The following is a 25,330-nucleotide window of genomic DNA, read 5'->3' on the forward strand; positions in this document are numbered from 1 at the left end:
CCCTCAGAATCCTAAATTCAATGCAAGTTGCCGAATGCTTCAACCAATCTAAATTGCTTTCCGATGCGGTTGTTAATTGTTTATCCGGTTGTTCGCAAAAAAAAAAATTGTTTATCCGGTCAGCCCTAAAGACCCAACACAGAGCCCAATCGAGCCCAGCAACAAGCCCTTCTTTACCCTTCCCCTTCCTCGCTTCAGTTACCATCCCCACGCCATTTTCCTCGCACACATCGACGTGGTCTGCGCGCCGCCCACCCCAACCCCACCCCCACCCCCACCTCTGATCCCATCGCCCAAACCCTATCGCCGCCGCAGCCACCGCCTCCGACTCCGACTCCGACTCCGCTCTGATGGCGGGACAACCCCGCGACCGCGGGAGCCGCGCGTCCCGGAAGGGCCGCTCCGCTCGCGCGGGCCCCGCGGCGGCGCCCCCGCCGGCCTCCGATCCCGATCCAGCCGCGGGTGAGGACGCGGCGCCGTGGCTCCGCGCCACGGCGGACGAGCTGGAGGAGCGCCTTCTCAAGAGGCTGGACGAGGCGTACGCGGCGGCGCTGGCCCGACTCGCCGACCTCGGCCACAGCGAGGAAGCGTCGCTTGAGGCCGTCCTCCGCGCGGGCCACTGCTACGGCAAGCTCAACGACCCCGTCTCCAACATCGTCGCCAACGCCCGCACCTACCTCTCCGACCCCGGCCACGCCGGCGGGGGCGGATTCGCCGACCTCCGGCGCCTCGAGGAGTACTCCCTCGCGGGGCTCGTCTGCCTCCTCCAGAGCAGCCGCCCCACCCTCACCCGCGCCGAAGCCTTGTGGTGCCTCCTCTCTAGCGACCTGCGCCTCGAGGAGGCGATCGCCATAGGCTGCTCCCTCAATGGTAAGCCCGTACCTGCTGCTGCCCCTGCTGAGAGTGAGGAGCTCCCCCCGCCCGTGGCCGAGACCCCACAGCGTGGACACATCCACTACAATAACACCACAGCCGCGGCAGCTCAGGACCCCGCTCTTTTTGACCCGGAAACCTTCATGAGACTCGCGATACACCAGGGTCCTGCTGCTGCGACCATGTCCTGCCTCAAGGCCGCTGGTTGGTCACGGTCCAGCGGTGCTGCAGTGGAAGGGCAACCCAAGGAGTCCTTTGCCAAGAAGCTGTCGACTGAGGAGCTCATTGAGTCTGTTGTTGTGGAGCTTGAAGCACTGGACATTGACAAGAAGGATCCAACAGATCCAAACCCTGATCCAAAGAATCAGATGGTGCGTGACCTCATTAAGCAGACAAGAGAGATGGAGGCGCAGCTCAAGGAGCGAAGGGAATGGGCACAGGGAAAGGCTATACAGGCTGCTCGCAAGCTTGGTGCTGATCTCACTGAGCTGCGTGTGCTGCGAATGGAACATGATGAGAACCAGCGGCGTAAGAAGGAAAAGCAGGTGATGGAGGATGACACAATAAAGCGCCTTGCTCACCTGGAGAATGAGCTGAAGAAAAAGAGTGGGCAGCTTGACCGGAGTAATGCAACAGTTCAGAGGCTGGAAATGGAAAATGCAGAGATACGTGCAGAGATGGAAGCTGCAAAGCTGAGTGCATCGGAGACTGAAAGACAATGCCAGGGTCTGTTAAGGAAAGAGAAGAAGGACACCAAAAAGCTTGAGGTCTGGGAGCGCCAGAAAGCGAAGCTCAAGGAGGACATTGCTGAATGCAAGACAAAGATTACACAGGCTGAGAGGGAGCTTTCTGAGGTCAAGAAGGCAATAAAAAACATGGAGGTTAGGAAAAACTCGCAATTTCGTTATGCTTATTCCTTAACATCATATTTCCATGGGTTTCTGTTTTGTTACGTGCTAGGAGGTACTCATAATTTAAAATTTTCATACTAGAAGAGATTAAATATCTACACTTGAGCATAGTTGTAGCAGACTACTGTTGTGGTGTGTTTCAATTTAGTCATAGGGCTAGGACGTGTACACCCAGCCTGCTCGGTGTAGGGGCTAGGGCCGGTGCAGCCTGGACCTGCCAGTTGGTTGCCCATTAAGTTATGAGTCAAGATTTCTAAGTGCCTAGGTGTATTTTTTTATTTTGACTGCTTTCTATGTATTAGTTTCTAATTGTTAGGCAATCCCTCTTTGGAACGGGATAAGTTATGCTATTCCACCATTTTCAGCAGAAATCTGGTAGCACATTTGTGACTTTATGCCTAAGTGACGCGTGGTTCCCATGTCAATGAGAATAAAGTCAACTCCTGAATTACCACTGGATGGAGTCTCGTATCCTAAATTGTTCCCTTTAAAAGGACGGGTCATTAGATAAAGGCAAGAAGGAACTATCAAGGAATTTCCGAGCCCTCCTAGGCCCTACTATCCATATCACAGCTCTAGGCTGTCAGGGAGGGGCAGGATCCCAACCTCATACCTCACTCGTATTCCTTTCATTGTTTAACCCCCTAGGCCATATCAGTTTGGTACAAGAGATTTGTCACTGTAGCAAACTGATAATGGTTGAAGTAGGTATGGCTGATGATCCTGAATGGATTATAGTGTCCCCTCTTAGGAGATTAAGTGTGTCTAATGAAGAATTAGTGGTGAAATCTGGAAACCAGAAACGAAGACGTGAGAACACATGTGTCTTTATCTGGTTGCATTTAGCCATAAGTTGATTGAAACTTGTGACTAAATAAACAGTTAACATACAATCAGGGAATCTCCAAACAATTGTATCTTGGTGATGGGCTGTATCTCCTGTAGCCACAGATATCATAGAGCTACTCCATGCGCTGCATCTTTGGTTGGCTGCATCTTTGGTTGGTTTCAGAGGGCGCTGCAAGCTTTTAATTACTGCATACACTTTTGAACTATTGGACCACAAAAATGCATATTTTATATATAGTGGTTGTGCAAATGCTAATCTTGGTCAGACATAGAACTGGGGATGCACGCGTGAATGCCAACTGGTTACGGGTTAACCATTCATCAGTCATTTGCTTTATGCTGCACCATGTACTGCAGTCTTGTGCTTTGACCTTATTTTTATCATGTCCTAGCTGCCATGGCAATCTTGTTGGACTTCCATAGACACTTTGTACTAAAATTGCTAACTCTGATTAGCATAGTGACAGCCATAGCTAAAACATATAGCATATGCTTGCAAACTTGTGTGTAGCTTTTAGTGAATTTATTCCATAGATAAAGCATTTGACATTAGTCTTGTGCTGTTAGGATTATTCCCATGTGTTACTGTATTTTGTTTGCATTGTGATATTTCAAAACAAAAAATTGGCTCAACCAGTTTTATCCCAAAACAAACTTGGTTTGGTCAGTGTTAATCTGTGATTAGTTTTGGCCTCATTTGTCAACCATTAAACTATTGCTTGTTTCTACATCTAAGTTTGTTGGTGCTGTTATTTGAACTGATTGAGCTCTTAGCTAAGACTAGAATCAGTGACTTCTATCAGTCAATGGCTCGATGCTGCCACTTGCAGTATGATTACAACCATAAGTTGTTTTGAGATGCTATTTCTTCGCATTCTTATAGAAAAACCATAGACATATCAATACAAGGGAATAATGCAATTACTCATCCTACCTTAGTTGTCTGGTATGCGAATGTTGCCCTGCTTTCTGGTAAATAGGATTCATTCCACACCTATTTTCTTCTGACAGTTCCTAATGATTATTATAATATTATTACTCCTGTACCCTTACTACCTTGGTTCATCACCTCTTATTTGGTACTGCACAGTTAATTGATTTGATGACATAGGTGAAATGCCCATTGGAAACTACAAGAAGGTTGTTTAGTTTTCTGGATTTGTACCTAAATTGGCTGACTCATTACTGACATAAACAGGCTGTACTTTGTTCCTTGCTGCAGTATTCAAGGGACTGTGATAACCCGCCCTTTTATTTCTCCTATCAAATCTTTCTATGACCAATTCCATGAAACTCTGACCATCTTTTTCTTTCCAGCAATCTTCTTTTCTTGGGCATTTAATTTTGCGCCTTGTCACATGTTAGTGTTTTTACTTTTCTACGTAGTGTTTTGCATTGTTATGATGTGGATTTTACGTATTTATATCATTTGATGCATTAACAGTTCATATTGCTAGCATTTAGTTATTTAATATTACGCCCATTGTGGATAATAAGCTACAATATATTTGAGATTGAAATGAGAAGTCTTCAGATTGGATGCAAATTGTCTTGGTTAGACATCATACTAGTTCATGTTGGGTCATTTATGATATTATAGCGTACTGCTCTACCCATACTGTGATGTTGCCTGAACCCAGTGATCTAATAACTGTAACAGTACAACTGATTTGTTGTATGTGTTTGGTTTGCAGATCAAGATAAGAGAGGACACAAGGGCCAAAGAAGAAAACGTGGCACTTTTGGAAGAGGAGCGCAGGAAGAAGGAAGCTGCGAAAGCAGACTCTGATCGCCGACTCGAAGAGCTTCGTCGGAAGAAAGAAGTTGAATCCCAGTGCTACAAGGATGACCTCCGGAGGCTTCAAGACGAATTGAACCGTCTGCAGAAGTCGACAGGCACAAATCAACCAGCTGTCGCATCAACCAACCCTCCTGGCATGACTAACCGAAGCACAGCACGGACGTCAAAGCAGCAGCCCATCCAGAGGCCACCAGCCGCATCCAACCGCCCACTACCACAGCCAGCCCAGAAGCCAAGCCGCCGCCGGGACTGTGTTGTTTGCAAGAAGGAGGCGGCGGTCGTGATCCTGCTCCAGTGCGCACACCAGGTCCTATGCGTTGGCTGCAACAAGCTGCAGGAGGATAAAGGCGTGGTTCGCTGCCCCAGCTGCAGCGCCAAGATTGAAGAGAGGATCAGGGTTTTTGGTGCGAGTACCAACTGAGGCACCAGGCTGCAGGGGGTGCTGCTGCATTGAGGTGAATTGGAACATGTGGTTTTCTTTTTGGCTTTCTACCTCCGTCACTGTGAAGAAAGGTTATATAGGTCTCTGCCTGAGTGGTTATACTTCGCATCAGTGTCCATGGATATATGTGTGCTGAATTGCGACTCTTCTGGGGTATATGCGTATAATCGAAACCATTTTCCAGACTGCAAATCAGTGTGTAGTCTGCCTCTATCTATGTTTTTTTTTGTTCTGAATTTTCTCTGAGTTGTGAAAAATTCTGGGACTTAGATGGGCGCAACGTAGGTCAGCTAGTTTAACCGAGAATTTTGTGGGCGTATTTGTGAAAAATTGTTACTTTTGGGGCTTGTTTGGGACGCAGGAATGTTTTGCGACAGTTCTGTGGTGTGTTCTGACTTCTGATTGATTTGCATCCAATTTGTCGCCGGAAGATGGTGCTAGTCTCTAATGGGTCTCGCCTTCGCTTGTCCACCTTGCAAACTTGGATACTAGCATTTCTTGGATAATTGAAAGGCACCGAGCTTAATTTTTTCTTAATCATTTAAAGACCGTATTTGTGTTATTACGGGAAAATGAAACTGAAGAGCAGGCTGTAGAAATATTAGTGTCAATGTAATCTGTGAACCCATAGTTTGTGCTGAAATGTCTACGATTGTTTACAGGGGCTATGCCGTACTGTGTATTGGAGCCTTGTAGCCCATGTGCACCCTGTTGAGTCGTGCCGTGCGTAGGCTGGGTGTCAAGCTTTTAGGTGCATTGAAGCTAGCCCCCATTGAAGTAATCATCTACCGTCAGCAATGCATGGCTTTGTCAAAAAAAAGCATTCAAGTTCTTTAAAGAAAGAAATCATTCAACTTACTAACATTTACTCGTTACGACTCAAACTATGTCAATACTGTCAAAGTTTATAATCTTTGATGCACAAAAATATTTAATCCGTCACATAAATGGCATACTATTAGATACATTATTTATGTATGATATATTCGCATGAAGGGAATTTGGTTGCACGATTCACATTATCCAACGTTTGTCTACTATTCACACCCGTCATACGGATCATCTGACGCTGAAAAGGAGTTGTTTGAGGTTGAGCTTGATGACATGCATGGTCAGTCCACTGTTGGGGAATGCTGATGAATGCCCTTCGGTATCAAGTTCTAACCCCTCTTTAGTACCGGTTGTACGACCGGTATTGCTATATCGATACTAAAGGGGGTTCATTAGTACCGAGTCATATAACCGGTACTAAAGGGTATACATAGGGTATGCATTAGTACCAGTTGGTCTTCGTTTTTCGCTAAAAAATAAAGAAAAAATCTGCTGACCGCCGGTAGGCCCTCGCACACGTGCATCGTTCCAAGTCACAAGTCACGCGATTTTCACACGTAATATGCGCATGCACGATCCGTGGGATTCGAACCCACAACCTCCGACCTCGCGCAATCCTTCCTTACCACTCCACCTACTCAACACATATGATGGATGTGGCTATGCTTTCCTTTTGAAGTAACTTGTGGAGAGACTTTTAGTGCCGGGTCGTAACACCACCTGTTACTAAAAGTGACCCTTTAGTATCAGGTGGTGTCATGACCCAGTACTAAAAGTTCTAGGCCTATTAGTACCGGGTCATAATACCACCCGGTACTACAGGGTTACTTTTAGTACCGAGTGGTGTTACGACCCGGTACTAAAAAGCCTCCAGGGACCCCCAATTTTATACTAACATTAATACCGGGCCAAAAAGCAATCGGTACTAAGGTTGAGGATGAATGCTCATATTTCTAGTGGTGGTCCTATGGTTGCACGCCTTCGTGATATATGCCATTGAGGATATGGGTACCCCATGGGTCCCCACCGACAAGGGTACTGGTCCTGACAAGTGGTCCTCCGACCGGAACGTGCGAGCCAAGAACGTGAAGATACTTGGAGCACAAGTCAAGGAGGCCGGACGATTCAAATTAGCTAGGATATTGCGGGATACTCGTTGTAATCCGACTCAGGTTGCTTTCTATGTAACAACCGACTAGATTAGATTCAAACCGATTTGTAACCTTAGGTCATCAGCCTATATAAGACGGGCGAGGGCGCCTCCCTAGGGCAACTTAACTCTCTGCAAACAATACCAGCAATACAATCCACCAAAATACAGGACGTAGGGTATTCCTCTCCGAGGTCCAAACCTGTCTAAACCCTCGTGTTCACCTTCGAGTTCTTGGTTTCGCAATCCTCCTACCTACAAATCTACCACCTGGGTAACCCCCTGGTGGACTGCCAAGCTACTAAATCCGACAGTTGGCACGCCAGTTAGGGGTGATCGTAAGATCCTCCCCAGTGAGCTCGATGGCATCTCGCCTCAATGTTATCTTCCCCGAGAACATGAAGAACTTTCTCGCGCTCGTTCACCCACCCATGCCCTCCAACTTGATCACCGGCAACATCCATCTGCAGCCGGGTGAGTCGTTCTACGTATTGAAATTAGATTGATCCGGTTTTGGCAGTAGCTAATTACAGATTGATCTCTCGTTTCCAATTGGTGCATGTGGCCTCTCTACCTCCGATTGAGTGCCGCTAGCTTCACGCTCCGTTTGCCAGGATGATGATGTACGGAAGATGAGGGCAAGTACGGAGGTGGCCGCCGACATGCTTGCCGTGATCCATCCACCACCATCGATACTTGCCGACCCGAGCTGCACGCGTCAACGCTAAGTCGGCTGCCTCCCAGGATCCTATCTACGTCGGCTTGATGAACACACAAAAGGGTCCGCATAGATCCGTTCATCCTAGTTCCGTTGGTGTTGACCCCATGTCCGTCTGCATGCAGCTGAGGAAAACCCATCTGTAATGCCCCATGGTCATCGACAGCTCGCTGGCGGCGTGAGATCAACACAGGTAGAGATTGGAGAATGGCTGGGGAAGGGAAGGACCCTGAACCCGGATAGAATCTTTCTTTCTCATTCAGAAAACAATAACGATACACTCTATTTTTCCATCCGACCTTTTAATAGTTTACACGCCGGCTGACAATCCGACCCCACCTGTCAAGCACACACGCACACATCTGTAATACACACACACTCACTCCTGAATACGTATTCCTCTCGCTATGCCTACTCCATCGCTTCCAGGCATTACATCTCCCCCAGCTGCAGATGTTGCTTGTCCCCAAGCAATGGTGTCAGGAAACCTGTGCTTGACAACGTACAAGTCTTCCCACGTTGATGAAGTAGCAGCAAATGCCTATCCACTTGACCAGAACTTGAGGGATGGCTCTGGATCCTTTCTTCACAAGACGGCGATCAAGCACGGCTTCAGGTGACAAGTCTTGTGCAGACATATCTGTCAATTTTGGTAGCTCCTTGAAGACTGGGGTGTAATTAGGTGTGAATGGCTTGAGTTGAGAGACATGAAAAACCGGATGAATGAGATTACCCTCTGGCAACTTCAACTTATAGGCAGCCTGTCCAAGTTTCTGTTCCACTTCAAAAGGGCCAAAGTATTTGAAGGAAAGTTTTGGGTAAGGTCTTGTAACCGCTGACTGCTGGACATAAGGTTGAAGTTTGAGTAAAACTTGCTCGCCCACCTGAAAACTTCTATCAACACGGTGGCGATCTGCCTAAAGCTTGAAGCAATTTTGTGCAGCAGCTAAATGTTGCTTCAGGGAGGCCAACTGTTGTTCCCTATGTTGCAGAAACTCAACTGCTGGATTGCTATCTTGATGTTCCAGGGTAAGAATGTGCCCAAGTCTGCATCATACCCATGTAAAGCCCTAAAAGGAGAGCAGCCCAAGGAAGTGTGATAATTGGAATTATACCATAATTCAGCCAAACAAAGCCAAGTTTTCCACTGTTTGGGTGAATCTTGGACAGCACATCTCAGGTACATCTCAAGGCACTGATTGACTCGCTCTGTTTGACCATCCGTTTGGGGGTGATAAGCTGAACTCCGTAGCAATTTTGTGTCCACCAACTTAAATAGTGCTGTCCAAAAATGACTTGTGAAGATTTTATCTCTGTCAGAGACAATTGTTCTGGGCATGCCATGTAATTTGACCACATTGTCAAGTACTACTTTTGCCACTGCTTGTGCATTGAATGGATGTTTGAGAGGAATAAAATAGCTGTATTTGGTGAACCTATCAACAACCACCAATATGACATTAAACCCTTCTGACAGTGGCAAGCCTTCTATAAAATCCATAGATATATCCTACCAAGCACCTTGAGGAATGGGAAGAGGTTGCAGCAAATCACTTGGATGGGTGTTCTCATGTTTTGCTTGTTGGCAGATTGTACATTGTTTGACAAAGTTGTCCACATTAGTTTTCATACCTTTCCAATAAAAAAGTTGCTTGAGTCTGTAATAAGTAGCTTTTGTGCCAGAGTGGCCTCCAATGGCACTAGTGTGTAAGGCATCAATTAATCCAGATTTTCCTTTGCAGATTTTGTAAGGATGAATTTGCATCAATTAATGTTTGTAAGGATGAATTTGCAGCAATCCAGATTTTGTTGTTGAACTTAATTAGCCCTTGATGTAATGAGACCCTTGTTTATCTGGAGATTTGATTGCTAACCTGGTTAAGAGCTCTTGAGCTTGGGGATCAGTTGTGTAAGAATTAAGCACCTCTTGGACCCACACAGGCTGAGCTTCAGAAACGGCTTGTATAGCTAGCAAATGGCAGCATCTTGATAAAGCATTAGCTGCTACATTTTCCTTTTCCTTTCTGTAGATGACTTTAAATTGTAACCCCATAAGCCTGGTCATTGCTTTTCTTTGCATTTCTGAGTGGAGGTTTTGCTCATTGAGATAAGATAAGCTCTTGTGATCTGTTTTGATGATAAACTCTTGTCTCTGGAGATACGACCTCCATTTCTCAACTGCCATTATCAGAGCCAAGAACTCCTTTTCATAGATAGATAATTTCTGAAGGTTGGGTCCCAATGCTTTACTCATGAAAGCCACAGGTTGATCTCCTTGCATCAGCACAGCTCCCACACCTGAGTCAGAAGCATCTGTTTCAATAGTAAATGGTTTAGTGAAATTTGGGATGGCTAACACTGGAGCTGTTACCATTGCTTCTTTTAACTTGTCAAAGGCTGCTTGAGCTAGTGCAGACCACTCGAATTGCTTTTTCTTGAGCAGAGCAGTCAAAGGTTTGGCCATCAAACCATAATGCTTAATAAATTTTCTGTAGTAGCATGTGAGACCTAGAAATCCCCTCAAATCAGCTACATTGGTAGGAATTGGCCACTTAAGCATTGCTTCTATTTTTGTTGGATCAGTAGCCACACCCTGATCAGAAATTATGTGGCCCAAGTAATCAAGCTGGTGTTGAGCAAAAGAACATTTGCTGTGCTTGAGGAAGAAGTGATGTTCCCTGAATTTTTCTAGAACAAGTCTTAGATGCCGGATATGTACTTCCAAGGTGGGACTATAAATTAGTATATCATCCAGAAACACTAACACAAACTTCCTCAGGAATGGACCCAAAATGTCATTCATGGTACACTGGAAAGTTGCTGGGGCATTGGTAAGCCCAAATGGCATGACCCTAAACTAGTAATGGCCATGATGAGTCTTAAAGGCTGTTTTATGTTCATCACATTCTTTCATCTGCACCTGATGGTAGCCAGCTCTCATATCCAACTTAGTGAAATATTTAGTACCAGCAAGTTCATCCAGTATTTCATCAATGATAGGCATAGGAAATCTGTTCTTAATAGTGATGTCATTGAGTTTCCTATAATCAACACAAAAACACCAAGTGCCATCTTTCTTCTGAACTAGAAGGACAGGAGAGGCATAAGGACTTGTACTTGGAGTTATAAGGCCAACAGTCAATAATTCTTGCACTTATCTTTCTATTTCATTCTTGTGTAAAGGCGAGTATCTGTAAGGTTTAGAGTTGACAGGAATAGCACCTGGAATTATGGGAATGGGATGGTCATACACTCTGGGTGGAGGCAACTCTTTAGGCTCAACAAAGACATCTGCAAATTCCTCCAAGACCTCTTGAACTTCATTAGGTACAGGTACCGGTTCTTGAAGTGGTAGAGCTTTGACTATGGCAAAAGCCCAGATATCATTGCCAGCATCCCACTTCAGTACTTTATCAACTGAGAGTTCCTGAATGGCTAGATTGCTGGTCTGAACTCCTTGAATAGTGACCTGAGCACCATTATGACAAAATTCCATGGTCTTATGCTCCCCATGGTGGATAATGGGGCTATTTTGTTTGAGCCAATCATAAGCCTCTAGATGCAAAACTCTCATATCACAAGTAAAAGTATGTCCTTGGATCCACCAGGCTAGTTGGGGTACCACCTGATCAGAAATTAATACTTCTCGCTACTTGAACTACCTTGGGAGGTGCTGGTACTGGTTGGATGCCCACCTTCTGTAAAAAATTGGAGCTAACTAAACAATGGGAGCTACCACTATCCACTAGCATCAACATCACCTTGTTCTTGACAAGAGCCCTCAACCTCATAACTTCTCCTTCATCTGTACCAGCAATGGCATTCAAGGATAGAGTACCAAAATCAGCAGCTAAAGCATCCTCAATGTCCAGCTGAGTTAAGACTTCTTCAGTTAACTGGATGTCCAAATTATTCAGTATCAAGGCATTGGCTTGAGCTTTTGGTCTTTTAGTGCATTTAGCAGCATGGGTTGCATCATAAGGTTCCCGACAATAGAAACACAGGTTATGGGTTTTGTAGTAATCTCTGAGTTGTCGTCCTTAGACAGTGTAAGGGTGGTGGCTGCTTTGGGCTGTTCCAATTTGCCAGCAAAGGAAGTAGAAGCCCATCTGGTGCTACCCAAAGGTTTCAGACTTTTTTTGGTATTCTTTTCTTGTATCTGTTGTTGTATTCTTGCCAACATTACTGCTTGCTCCATTGAGTGAGGGACTTGACCCTGAACTGCATACCTGATGTCAGGCTTTAACCCCCTGATGAATTGGGAAACAAAATATGTGTCAGGCATGCCCCCACTATGCATGTCTACTTGAAATTGAAGTGTTTTAAAAGCAGCTGCATAATCTTCTACTGAGCCAACTTGTTTGAGATCCAACAATGCATCTATGGCATATTGATAGTCATATGCTCCAAACTTTTGCTCTACAGCCTTGATAAATTGATCCCAAGTGTCCACCCTATTTTTCCTGTTGTAAACTCTAAACCACCGTGAGGCATTTTCATCCATATGCATGACTGCCGTCATAATCTTCATATGTTCAGGTATGTCAAAGATCTGAAAATAAGTTTCACACTTATCACGCCAAATTGTTGGGTCTTGACCTTCAAACTTGGGAAACTACATTTTGGGCAGGGAGTTCCTGTGAGCAGCAACATTGTGCCCAAAAGGATGCCCACTAGTAGCAGCACGATGATAATGTGGTTCCCCAAATGCTGAATGGTCTTGTTGATAATGATTCTGACGATGAGCAGTATTGGTAGATGGTGGTGGACTGTACTCATTATCCTGATCGTCCTTCCTTAGCTGATCCACGGTGAGCTTTGCTACTGCTTGACCAGTAGCCTCCAATTGCTGGGCTAGGACTTGTTGTTCTCTCATGGATAGATCGACGGCCTTACTATTGACATCCAACTTGACCTGCATTTGCTGTTGAGTAATGTGGAGGTCCTCGATCTTGGAGAACAGTAGGTCCACAGATTGCATCAACCTATCCAGTTTTGCGTCAGCCTTCGTAGCTCCCTCCGCCATGGCGTCCAGGAGCAATTGAGACTGCACTGAAGGTTTGGGTGGAGCTATGGTGAATTGCCCGTAAATCGATCCGTGGTGGAATGGGATTTACAGGAAGTCAATCGTCGTCGCTGGTGCCGCGCAGCAAACGATGAGACCTCAGCAAACCCACCCCATTTACGGCTCAGATCGACGGAGTTCTGCAATTCGACCCAGTAGCAACCGATCCTAGGTATTGGGCACCAAAATCGTCGGTAGGCAGAAGGAATCGGAAAGGGGAACACCTGAATCAGAGAGCCGAAGCACCCTCGCCGTGCGCCGCCTGCTCCGCCGATGTGGTGCGCCGCCGCCGCCCCCGACACCCACGCCGAGGAAGATGAGTCTCTGATACCAGCTGTAATGCCCCGTGGCCGTCGATAGCTCGCCGGCGGCGTGAGATCAACACAGGCAGAGATCAGAGAATGGCTGGGGAAGGGAAGGACCCTGAACCCCGATAGAATCTTTCTTTCTCATTCAGAAAACGATAACGATACACTCTGTTTTTCCATCTGACCTTTTAACAGTTTACACGCCGGCTGACAATCTGGCCCCACCTGTCAAGCACACACGCACACATCTGTAATACACACACACTCACTCCTGAATATGTATTCCTCTCGTTGTGCCTACTCCGTCGCTTCCAGGCATTACACCATCTACAAGCAATCTACTTGGAGCAGGGAGAATACACTTCCTTTTTCTATTTCTAATTTTCTTATTCAGTTAAATCGGCCTCAATTTTTGTTTATATGGCTAATAACTCATACAAGCTAAACATGCTTCGACGGATCGGAGTTGCATTCATTTGCATGTTGGACCGCAGGATCAGGATACCCATGTGTGCTGTCCAGGTGCACGTCGACTACGTCAGAAGCAAGCATCACGACCCAGCTTCAAAGTGGCCTAGCTCCAAGACGGCCTACACCTTTCCATCTTCACCAAAGCTCTAGTAGCGACTGCATCACCGACAATGTGCGTCACGCGCCGCTTCGACGAATCAGCAACCCCGACACACTAGTGACAACATCAACTACTCGGACCCGGCCCACGGGTCGAGGACGAGTCTCGGACGGTCAAAGATAGGTCGGCAGTGAGTCCCAACCTGTTTGCTTTTGCCGACTATTCTCCCCGACCATGACGATCAAGATGACGCTCGCGGCTTCTAAGCCTGGACACGAGGACTACGCCAACTCTCCGACTCAATCACGAATCAAGCTAAGTCTTATTTTCAATTAAATATTTTACAGCCTCCATATATCTCCGTACGCCTCGATTGTCCTATGTCCCCGTGACTTTCGCCGACCGTCTCGGCTCTCCTTTGTCTTCGTGATTTCCGCCGACCACCTTGGTTACACCCCAATTGCTCATACAGCTTGGTCCATCCACTACACGGGCAGTCGGGGCTGCGACCTACGAGTGCCCAGTGCACACTCTCGCTTTTTCGCACAGTTCCGACTGCTTTGCGATCTCCTTCATGTCTTGTACGTCTTCTCTTAACGGTTGCTAAAGTACTCAGATAGCACATGCCTTAATCCATGAAACCTTGACTCGTCCTGCACGTCTCCTATATGCGAGCATCAGGTCAGCCCCAACGCTATAGCCTAAGATAAGGTGTCCTCTCCGTGAGCAATGGTCAGCAGGGCTAGGTGATTAAACGTAATAGGCTAACTACCTGGGAAATTACATGACCTACAAGAGCAGGACGTGCAAGAATTTACTTCTATAGCAAATTAAACTTCCGAGATGTTCAATTATTAAATGATCTACACTATGCTACATAATGATTGTATTGTCCTTTTACAACTCAAAAACTACTCGGCGTGCCTCCTGTCGCCCGGTCGACCTTTTTGGCTTAGGGCAGGAGGCGACTCAACGTGCTTCCGCGACTCGTCCGGCTCCCAGGCTCGGGGGCTAGGCGCCGCAGACGACTCGGCGTGCCTCCCGTCGCCCAGCCGACCTCTTTGGCTCGGGGCGGGAGGGGACTCAACGTGCTTCCGCGACTTGTCCGAGTCCCAGGCTCGGGGGCTTGGCACCGCAGATGACTCGGCGTGCCTCCCGTCGCCCGGCCGACCTATTTGGCTCGGGGTAGCAGGCGACTCGACGTGCTTCTGCGGCTCGTCCTGCTCCTAGGCTCGGGGGCTGGGCACTGTAGATGACTCGGCGTGCCTCTCGTCGCTCGGCCGACCTCTCTGGCTCAGGGTGGGATGCGACTCGGCGTGCCTCCGTGGCTCCGCCGGTCCTCGCGCTCACGCTCGGGGGCTGGGCGCTTACTTCAGGTCGGTGTGCCTCCGTGGCTCCGCCAGTCCTCACGCTCATGCTCGGGGGCTGGGCGCCTATTTCTTGTCAGAGCGCCTCTGCGGCTCCGCCGGTCCTCGCGCTCACGCTTGTGGGCTGGGCGCCTACTTCAGGTCGTTGTGCCTCCGTGGTTTCGCCTATCCTTATGCTCGGGCACTAGGACCTGCTTTTATGATCAATTTTTTCTTTTTGACCATTAGACCAATTATACTAATCGCTTCAATGCTCGGGGGCTACTCCATATGGAGTGTGTCTTGCGACACCCTCCATGTCCTTCGCTTCGACCTACTGGATGCCCGACATCCATAAGCTCGGCGCTCGACTTCGCTCTGCATCTATGGCTCTGCGTTCGTTCGGATTTTCTTCTTTTTTTTTAGCACTGCGCAGCCTCTCCGTCACTATGATGCCATCGTAGCTTCAGCTGGCTTCATTCCAAACTTCGCTGTGATGACCTCAGGTCCCTGTTCACCTACACATTGCTCGGGGGCTTGAGGGATATGGGTACCCCATGGGTCCCCACCGACCAGGTACTGGCCGATCCTAACAAGTGAGCCCGCCCGACCAGAACGTGTGGGCCAAGGAATGAAGATACTTGGAGCAAAAGTCAAGGAGGCCAGACGATTCAAGTCAGCCTGGATATTGTGGGATACTTGTTGTAATGCGACTCAGGTTGCATCCCATGTAACAAGCAACTAGATTAGATTCAAACCGGCTTGTAACCCTAGGTTGTCAGCCTATATAAGGCGGTCGAGGGCGCCTCCCTAGGGCAACTCAACTCTCCACGAACAATACCAGCAATACAATCCACCAAAATACAAGATGTAGGGTATTACTCTCCGAGGCCCGAACCTGTCTAAACCCTCGTGTTCTCGTGATCACCTTCTAGTTCTTGATTTCGCAATCCTCCCTGCCTACAAATTTACCACTTGGGTAACCCCTGGTGGACTGCCGGGCTACTAAATCCGACAGCCATGAAATTCTTTGAGGTTGCTAATACAATGTAGAACAACAATAATAATATAAAGTGTTTACGTATTGAAAAACATGCCAACATCTAGATAAAATACTCCCGTTACACATAAGTGATGTTTTAGAGTTGTCTGAAGTCAACTATTTTAAATTTTGTATACAAATTACTTTTGGTGTGTTCAGTTTAGACGTGTGAAAATGGTAAATCTGTTTTGAATTGTTAGTAAAAGTACACTTTTGATGTATTTTAATATTTTATAATTAAAATTAGTACTCAAAGTATTGTGTTAGAGATGATTGATGTTCAAAATTCCATTTTTGTACTACCCAGATTACATTTGTCTACAACCCATATTGTTTACACCCAAAGTACACTTTTGATGTATTTTAGTATTTTATAATTAAAAGTAGTGCTCAAAGTATTGTGTTAGCAGAGACGATTGATGTTCAAAATTTCACTTTTGTGTGTGACCAAAGGGAGTATTCATTTGAAAATGACCAAATCAAACTAGTTTGAGAATTCTGGAATCAAACAACACAACTGCCATCTTGAGTTTCCTTTTGATCACATTTGGACTAACACTAAAATCTAAACCCCTGTTAGTCAAGTCCAAATAAACCAACTCAAAAAGCCTAGTCTAGGAAACACCCGGATATTTTGAACCAAGAAAATACTCTATTTTATGGTATTTATTTAAGATTCAACGTCTTAAAATCTACCTATCCTAATATGATCGTAGCCATTTTCTGTTTCCTAATCCGTTGCTCTTAATTCACTTCAGTAATACTTTCCTTGCTGATGTTTCGTCTTGGCAGGCTCCAACGCTTTGCCACCGCCGCCGCCACAATCTCCTTTTTCACTGTCTCCGAGATCTATTTTGATTAGTCCACATATCCTTCCTACCTTCCTTCATGATATCTAAATCTTCCACCGCCTCCTTCCACTATAACACTGACTTCCTTCTTGATCTCTAAATCTTCCACCGCCTTCTTCCGCTATAACACTGACTCATCTTTCTCAAGATATTGTTGTGATGCTCTAGTTCCGTCTATTTAGCCTCTTGTTGTGACTCATCACCACCTCCTCTCACACTCCAAGCACCACCACCTATCCGGTATTGCCATTCCAGGCTTCTTTCGAGTCCGTCCGATACCATAAGTCTCCATTGCTAACCCCTAACCATAGAGCTTGTTGGAGATGAAGAAGATGGGTGAATAGGAAGAACGAATAGAGTGAATAATTTAGCAATCTAAAATAAACCCAGCTAAAATCTTACCACGATGATAATCTTAACACAGCTAAGCACCGTGAATATTGTTTGGAATTACTTTCCCCTTATAATTTAGTAATTCCTAAATAAAATCCAACAAATCTTATGACAAAGAGAATTCGAACCCACCCACTTGCGATATCTCCACCCCCAACAAATCTCAAACACCAGCGGTATATCCGAACAATACAGCTAACCAAACCACTACCCCACCTATAAAACGTGGACTTCCTTTCCCCTTGTAATTTAGCAATTCTAAAGCAAACCCAGCAAATCTCACGATAGAGAATTCAAAACGGACCCAACTTGCGCCTCTCCCAAGTCCCACCCTAGCAAACCTCCGGCACAGAGACCACAGAGCGAGAAATCCAAACAACACGGCTAACCAAAAACTGCTGGCCATAAAACTTTTCTCTCTTTTCCTCAATCTCTCCTTGCGACTTCCTCGCTCCCTCCCTTTACTTCCCTTCCGCCCCAAGCAAAATCTGACAGGAAATTCATTAAAAAAAAGGCAGGCTATATCTGCAATCCAATCCTCTGATTGCTGGACTCGCCAGTCCTCCCATTAAGCCTCGCCGTCAAAGGCACGGGATTTTTTGTCTGGGGGTTTTCTTGCGGAGGCGTCGCGAGGGTTTCTTGGGATGGGATCGATGGCGCCGCTGCTGGGGCAGAGGGAGGAGCTGCAGGAGCAGGAGAAGCGAGGCGGAGTCCGAGCCGAGGACGACGCTCCGCGCGATGAGCTGGCTGAGAAGATGGCGCGCCTTGGTCTCCACGAGCCGGCCGAGGCAGCCGGCGAGGACTCGGCGGCGGTGGATCGCTTCTCGCCGGCGTTCCTTAGGCCTCACCGTGCCGCGGACCAGAGCGCGTTGCAGCCGGCGTCCATAGTGCGGGCCGCCGGTCCGGCGGCGCCGTCTCCGATGCCCGACGCGCGGCGCTTCGCGGAAGGCCGCCTCCGCCGCGGCGGCCTCGCTCGTGGGCCCCGGAACGAGCCGGGCGCTGGTACCCCTGCTGCGGCTCGCGGCGTCCTACTAACTGGCGACCACGCGTACATGACGCCGCCGCGGCACCTGCATGGCATGGCTGCCAACCGGCAGTTGCAGGATCCCAACTTGTTTTCCCACGTGAACGAGCAAGCGGTGCTCTTCGCGCTGTCCCAAGAAACCCCTGAGAAAATCGTGTCGTACGCCTGCGACCTCTTGCTCTCGGAGAGCACACACGGGCAGCAGATGTTCTACCTGATCTTCAATCACTGCCACCACCAGCTCCGGGAATGGGTCATTGCTAAGATCACGCAAGACAGGAGTTTCTACAGCCTTTGTGTCCGGAGGCATGCGCTTATCAACTTCCGTATTCTTTTTCTTCTTACTTGCAGCAGTATGTAATGTAGACCGTTAATTCCTTTTCAGAACAAATGAGGTGGTTTTCATGATCAATTCTTGCGAAACTCGGAAATCAATGCAACTTTTCGGAGATGCTATGGTGCCATGGATGTCACCGAGTCAAATGCGGGTGCTCCTGTCAGATTCAAAAAGACTCCAAGTGATCCATGCTTTTATAAAGAGCTCCCCTCCAGACATTGCTCAGGTATTTCCAGGTTTTTTTTTTCATATTAGGTTCTACTTGTTGTATACTATTGTGGCATTTTCATTAGTAGCATTGCTGTGTAATATTCGTTGTTGATAATATTTGTTTTGGCTAGAAGCATTAACGTGTGGTATAGTTGTTGCTAATAAAAGTACATTACCGAAGTTAGTTGTATTTTCAATCAATAATCTCATTCTTGGTGCATTTACTAGCATATATAAATGTTAGATTAAAATTAGTTTGTTTGAAAAAAAAATGTTTGATAACTTTTTTGATTTGTTAACATTTGATATGTAACCATAGTTTCCCTATAATCAAGTTTAGTTATATTTCATGTATGATAGAGTCCTATCAGAGCTAAGTACTGTTGATCTAATTATGCAAGTTAGAGAATTTCTTGTAGTGATGTTGTGTGTTAGGTTTTCCTTCTGCTCAGTTTGTATCTGTCTATACTTTACCTTATCTTCCTTTAAAACTTTGTACTCCTGAAATCTCAGATCAGTTATATATAATTTATCATATTTTATTTAAGTTTAGTTCTATTTGTGTTTCTTTCTTGTCTTATTATGAATGTGTATGTAGTGTTTTATACCTTTTAAAGTAAACTTCAAATGAACAAGATAGTGAAATTTTATTTATAAAATTATATTGGCATTTTATTTTCAGCGGATTTCAACATATGCTCATGTTGTGTTTATGAGTACTTTATTTTCAATTATTATGTGTTAATATTTGTATTGTGTTGCTAGTTCATTTTTGAAGCTGTTGCTAAGGAGTGTACAAGACTTGCACGCCAATCAAATGGACTGAGCCTACTGCAAAATTGCTTAGAACGCGTCAGCTGGATGGAAATGGATAACATTTTGATCAAACTCTCTTACCAGAGCCTTCATCTAGCTTTAAATTCTTGTGGGTATGCATATGAACTTAAGTGTTTTTATGACATCTTAAACAATTTGATGGCATAAGAATTTACTATTTCTTTCTCATTTTTGCTTTCCATTCTCTATCAGGAACTGGATTCTTCAGGATATTCTAAAAAAGGGAGACTCCTTTCACATTGCAGTTATTGCATCTTGCTTAAGAAATCACTATGTGACACTTGCAAAAAATAAATATGGCAGCAATGTTGTTGAGTGGTGTTTAAAGGTATTTAATGAAGGAGAGCGATCAGTCATTGTAAATGAATTGATTTACTATGCTCACTTCAGAGATCTTGTGACTCATGAGTTTGCTAATTTTACTCTCTCCACTGCTCTTGAAGTCTGTAAGGTATGACTCATTTTTTTTCATAAACTTTCATAGTATACATTTCAATTGCATAACACAAACTGTTCTTCTTTTGTTTCCAGTATCCTCTTCGAAACATTTTAGCCAATGCTATCCTTTCCCAAAACATTATGGTTAGGAATCAACATTGTACGAAGATCTTTAGCATACTGGCCAGATATGGGTTTATTCAGAGAACATTTTTGAGGTAAACAATAATCTCAAGATTTTTGTAGACATCACACCGATTGATATCATACGACATTCAAACATTTGTGTAGGGACTTTTGAAGTAGTTGGCATGAAACTCCGGTGGGCATCACTTAATATAATTTGTGGAGCCTGGTTGTACTTTTGATTGTCTGGAGATATTTTTGGAGCTTTGGTTATTCTTTTGGCTGTCTGGAGATGCTGTGAAGTAGATACCTGATGTTAGAATCGTCTGTGCGTGCATGGATTGTGGTGTGTATAGACTCTAAAGGTTCACTCATTGTTTTCTTTCTTTTTTTTTTTCCAGCATTAGAAATCTCCGGGTGTTGTCGTTACTTTGCTACCTGTTGTCAAAGTGTGAACTGTGTTTATCTTCAGTTATGTTGTCAGTTATTATGCTTTTAGGCTTCTTTTTCTTGGAGAAAAATGGTGTATCTCTAAAGTCTCAACAAGCTTTTTAATTTTGTCGATAACATGTTTTTAGACTAACTTTATTTGTTTCATCATAGTTTTTTCGATTTAGCCAAGTGTTATTCTCGTTATAGATCTTGTAGGTATATTTTTCTACTTTATTTTTTTCCCCTTTGATCTTTGTAATCTAGTCTACCTAAGTAGTTCCAGAAAATGATATTACTGCAAACGGGAAAAAGAAAAAAAACACTAATAGGGTTGTCGTGAAGGGCCAAACAATATTTTTTTTCATGTTTGCAGTGATATGATAAACTAGTTTACTATGTATACCTACCAAAAAAATTAACCACGATGAGAATGGATCTTTTACCCTTTGTATATGTGCCTGTCATGGTTTTATAGCTTATTTTGTTTTGAGATTCTGATACAAATACAATTTGGGTCAGGCATTCCTGCGTATAATGTGAAAGCTGGCGTTCATGTATGAGCTAAAAAATGAGCATGCTTAGACTTTATTTTTGTAATCAATCATGATTGGATTTTGGAAAGGTGAAATACAAGTATAATAGGATATATAAAAAACAAGGGAAAGCTCGTGAAATTCCGTGTCCTTATTTGCTATAGGCTACCTCTTAGCTGGGCTAATATTCTGCTTGGCCGGCCCATACTTTAAATCCCATTTAGGCCCGTCTTACGTAACCGAGCCTTTCCCTCTAAAAAAACGTAACTGAGCCTTTCGAAGCAAAAAATATGACCAAATCGAGCCCAAACACCCGTCCCGTTTCGTCTCGTCTCGTCTCTTTTCCCTGCTCTCTCTCTCTCGCTCGCCGACTATGGAGCCCGCGAAGCCGATGCGCAGCACCAAAAGCCCGTTCCCCGGCGGCGGCGTCGGTCGGTTGGTCGGTAAGGCTATGGCAGCCCGATACGGTCAGGGTTCTGGTCTGACGCTCGCGCTCGTAGGGAGCGCAAGCCGCGGCTCCCCAAGGGGAAGAAGAAGAAAGCCATGTACTGGGACGCCGGTGCGGAGGGAGGCCCCTCCGCCGCCACCGTGGAATCGACTGCATGTTGAACCCGGAGCTCGGGGCGGAGCGGCGCGTGCGGTAGCGCCACGCCAGCTCCGGGAGAGGGAACACGCGGATTGAGGTGCCGCTGACGTCAAGGGCTTCGAAATCCGCTATAACGTGTGCCTTGCTTCTCCGCTTGCATCTTCCCCCTGTTTACTATTGGCAGTTTGCCAGTTTATGAATGCTGGGTACAGAGCTTTTGAGCTCTATTTTTGATGCCCAACAGGATGGTGTTAACTTTGTTGATGATCGATGTTATTCGGATAGAGCCTTTTAACTTGGAGCGAAAGAGGGAAGAAGGGTACTTCGATGAGAATGGGAACTTTGTGGAGTATGCAAGAGGCAATGAGATCAAGGTAATGAAGGTTTTGTATTTAGCACCGAATAGTGTCATATGAGAAGTTAATATTGGTGACACAACTACGGAAGTACCTGTCTTTTGTAGGATGCTTGGTTGGATAGTGTGGAAGTTGACCCAACCTATGCTGCAAATGTTCAGAACAAAGGCAATGGGAAAGTAGAGGAGTTTGAAGATCTCTTAGTCGATGACATTGTGTTGACGCAAAATTAGAACTTCAGGCTTCTATGTTGATCAATACGGAGGATATGGGAGATTTGTTTAACTCCAGCGCAGGCTCCAAATCGGCTCGTGAGTGGTGCAAGGCGTGCGAGTCAATTTGACCTGAAAATTGACAAGGGAAACATTAAATTGATGAGGAGATCGGCAGTGAAGGCTTTCGAACTCATGGGTAAGCATTCTTGAAATAAATATCACCACAAATAGATATTTAACATAAGAATGCGGTGTGAATAAATAAAATATTAATGGCATGCGCCATCGGCTAGATGAGCCGAGGGGCTAAGATAAAGCATTGTAACACAACAGCCATTGAAGGAGCCCTTGTTAACCATATGCGCACATGAGATAGATTAACAGATCTAGTTAATATCTTGACAAGTGTAGTTGAACTTAGACAAGGTAACATGAATGAGAAGGTATTGACATCAATTTATTAACTAAAAAATTAGAATACAGCAAACAAGGATCTCTTGCCTACCGCTCACAAGCTAATTGAGCTAATAAAATCTAATTAATGTCATGATCGTGTTATTGAACTTAGACAAGGTAACATGATGAGAGGGCATTAACTTCAGCCCATTAACTCAACTAGACAAGCTCGCAACAGTGAGGCCTCGTATGTGCCTCTATCGGCTCAATGGCGTCATCATGCTTCCATGAGATACAGATAAGACCCGATCGAAGCATCGGCTCTCAACAGTAGCGTGCTAACTTCAGGGGCCTATCGGTTAGCAATACGAGGGGTATGGGTAAAGATCTATCGGACTAGCATATATAAAGCAATAAAAACATGCAAAGTCTACCAGCCGATACGATCTGATAACTAAGAATGTTTAAACAGGACAAGGGAGCCGATGAGAACTACCTAACTAGATCTAAGCCGTTCGAGAACTGTGAGCACTTGATAGAACTAAAAGATCGATGTGATACTACTTAATAAAACCAAACAACTTGCTAACTGTGAGCAATTGTCGAAGACAAACAAAATATTGGATAAAGCCTAGAAAGTTTTACTTGCAATCTAAGATAACTCGATAACTAGCCACACAACAATATTAGAATATAAGACTTAACTTAGAAGGTTCTGATAAATGTTGTAATGACTGGGTGACAGTACTTACAAGCTTGCCTGAGATCGAAGCCGATGCAGCCGTGCGTGCAAGAAGGAACTCGTCAAAACTACTCTACTCCTACTCCTAGGGTTTTGGCGGTGTGGAGCCGAAAGTTTGTGTTTGATTGATTCATGTTACAATGGCAAGGGATACATATTTATATCCTAGACTAATGACTCCTAGCTAGCTAGGACAATGATCTGTACAAAACTTACCTAACAATAAACATCTAAAAAAAGAAATATTAAGATACATGGACTCTAACTTCCCTTCAGTAAAGTCCTTACTAATTAAGCTTCCTTGTCTTGTATTGCCATCAGGTCCTTGTTTCTTCTTTCTTTCACACATGAACCTTTAACATGCCACCTTGCTTGTTAAGCGTCACGTCTCCTGGTTGATTCTGCATGAACCTGAACGTGCTGCACTTAGATTCTCTGAGGATTTCCTTTCCTTTTATCGAAAGAATATCCCTTCCCTGTTCTGAGCTTTATGGGATTTTATCGGCTAAAATTTGGTATCAACACATTGGGATGATAAAAAGGCAGATAGAAAACATGCTTGAACCAGGCGAAACTGTGCGTTTTTGTTGCTCTCACTTGCATATTGTCATGCAGCCCTTGCTTGTCATTTAGCTTTTTGTTAGCTATTGAATTATGCTTAATTTACTCAATAAATACGTATATCCCCAATATCTAAATTGATAACACTGACCGAACCAACATTTATCTTGGTGTGAAGGAAATCATGTGAAGAATGTATCCTATATTAATTTTCTGGTCTCTGAATGTTTCTTGCTTCAACAATTGCGAGATAATACAAGCTTTGAAAAGATTGAAGGATACTTTCACAGATAAATGTGGCAAGATGAGTGAGGGTACTAAGCGTATATTTGATGAGTTGACCAACCACCGGTGGAAAACTAACCTTTACTCCCGGTTGGTAAGCCTCATAGCCCCCAAAAAACCAACAGGGACTAACTATTCGAGACTAAAGGTCCCTTTCTTTAGTCCCGGATCATTCACTCAGGACTAAAGACCCCCTTAAGTCCCGGTTGGTAATACCAATTGGAACTAAAAAGTTCAAAAAAAATAAAAAAGTGGGCCGCGCGGCCCCGGCTGCTTGTGCCCCCACCGCCGTGTTTTTGTCGCAGGTTGCGCGCCGCTCCATGGCCTTGGCCACGGCCACCCGCGCCGGCCGCTCGCCTGCCCGCCCACCGGCGCTGGCTGCTGCCGCCCGCGTCGCTTGCCCGTTTGCTCGTGCCGGCCGCCGCTTAGCCCCGCCACCCCTAGCAGGTTGGCCGCTCGCCCGCCCGCGCCGGCCGCCGCTCACCCCGCCGCCCCTAGTAGGCCGACCGTCGGGAGCCGGCCACCCGCCAGCGCCAGCTTGCTCGCCACTCCGCCTGGAAGAAAGGGAGAGGAGAGAAGATAGGAAGAAGAGAAAGAGGCTTGCACGAGGAGAAAGGGAGAGGAGGAGAGAAGATAAGGGAGCGCTGCCTGCCACTGGTCGAGAGAGAGCACTTTTCCAACCGGGACTGGGGGGCTTTAGTCTCGGTTGGTGTTTCCAACCGGGATAAATTGTCCCGTCAGATTTTTATGCCCCACTAGCCGTTACAACTGGGGCTAAAGGGGCTCTTTAGTCCCAGTTAATATTATCAACCGGGACTAAAGAGCACCCGTTGGTGGCCGTAGGTGGTGGCCTTTTGACCCGAGACTAAAGGTCCTTTTAGTCCCGGGTTCAAAAATAACCGGGATAAAAAAAATGTTGGATGGAAGGTCTCGGGTGAACGCTGCCATGAAGCTAATGGAGAACGGTGACTACAGTATGTGTTTCTTTATTTTTTAAATATTTAGTTATTTTGATAGTTCTTTTTGTCCAACCGTTTTTCATTTAAGTCTCAGTGTGATTTATTCCCTGTTCTGTACCTTTTGCTGCAGATGTTTATTCAG

General features: G+C 45.4%; 2 protein-coding genes across 2 annotated transcripts; both read left to right on the forward strand.

Moving 5' to 3' along the window:
- Positions 1 to 295: 295 nt before the first annotated feature.
- LOC117844809 (MND1-interacting protein 1) lies at positions 296 to 5,087 on the forward strand. Its single transcript, XM_034725602.2, has 2 exons — positions 296 to 1,754; positions 4,328 to 5,087. Exons 1-2 carry the CDS (start codon positions 351 to 353, stop codon positions 4,853 to 4,855), a joined length of 1,932 nt encoding a protein of 643 aa, XP_034581493.1. The 5' UTR covers positions 296 to 350; the 3' UTR covers positions 4,856 to 5,087.
- Positions 5,088 to 17,568: 12,481 nt separating this feature from the next.
- Positions 17,569 to 20,727, forward strand: LOC117844214 (putative pumilio homolog 8, chloroplastic). The gene is made up of 6 exons (XM_034724970.2): positions 17,569 to 18,481; positions 18,561 to 18,738; positions 19,488 to 19,651; positions 19,752 to 20,010; positions 20,091 to 20,215; positions 20,289 to 20,727. The coding sequence occupies exons 1-6, from the start codon at positions 17,796 to 17,798 to the stop codon at positions 20,296 to 20,298; spliced, it is 1,422 nt and encodes a 473-aa protein (XP_034580861.2). The 5' UTR covers positions 17,569 to 17,795; the 3' UTR covers positions 20,299 to 20,727.
- The last annotated feature ends 4,603 nt before the right edge of the window (positions 20,728 to 25,330 follow it).

Source organism: Setaria viridis, chromosome 2 (assembly GCF_005286985.2).
Source record: "Setaria viridis chromosome 2, Setaria_viridis_v4.0, whole genome shotgun sequence".
Taxonomy (NCBI): Eukaryota; Viridiplantae; Streptophyta; class Magnoliopsida; order Poales; family Poaceae; genus Setaria; species Setaria viridis.

What these genes read in the sequence shown, in the direction of transcription:
- LOC117844214 (XM_034724970.2), top strand. Translation starts at nt 17,796, where the DNA reads ATGGGATCGATGGCGCCGCTGCTGGGGCAGAGGGAGGAGCTGCAGGAG. An exon ending in CCCCTCCAGACATTGCTCAG is followed by an intron (nt 18,739 to 19,487) that starts GTATTTCCAGGT and finishes TTGTGTTGCTAG; the next exon opens with TTCATTTTTGAAGCTGTTGC. An exon ending in CTAGCTTTAAATTCTTGTGG is followed by an intron (nt 19,652 to 19,751) that starts GTATGCATATGA and finishes ATTCTCTATCAG; the next exon opens with GAACTGGATTCTTCAGGATA.
- LOC117844809 (XM_034725602.2), top strand. Translation starts at nt 351, where the DNA reads ATGGCGGGACAACCCCGCGACCGCGGGAGCCGCGCGTCCCGGAAGGGC. An exon ending in AGGCAATAAAAAACATGGAG is followed by an intron (nt 1,755 to 4,327) that starts GTTAGGAAAAAC and finishes TTTGGTTTGCAG; the next exon opens with ATCAAGATAAGAGAGGACAC.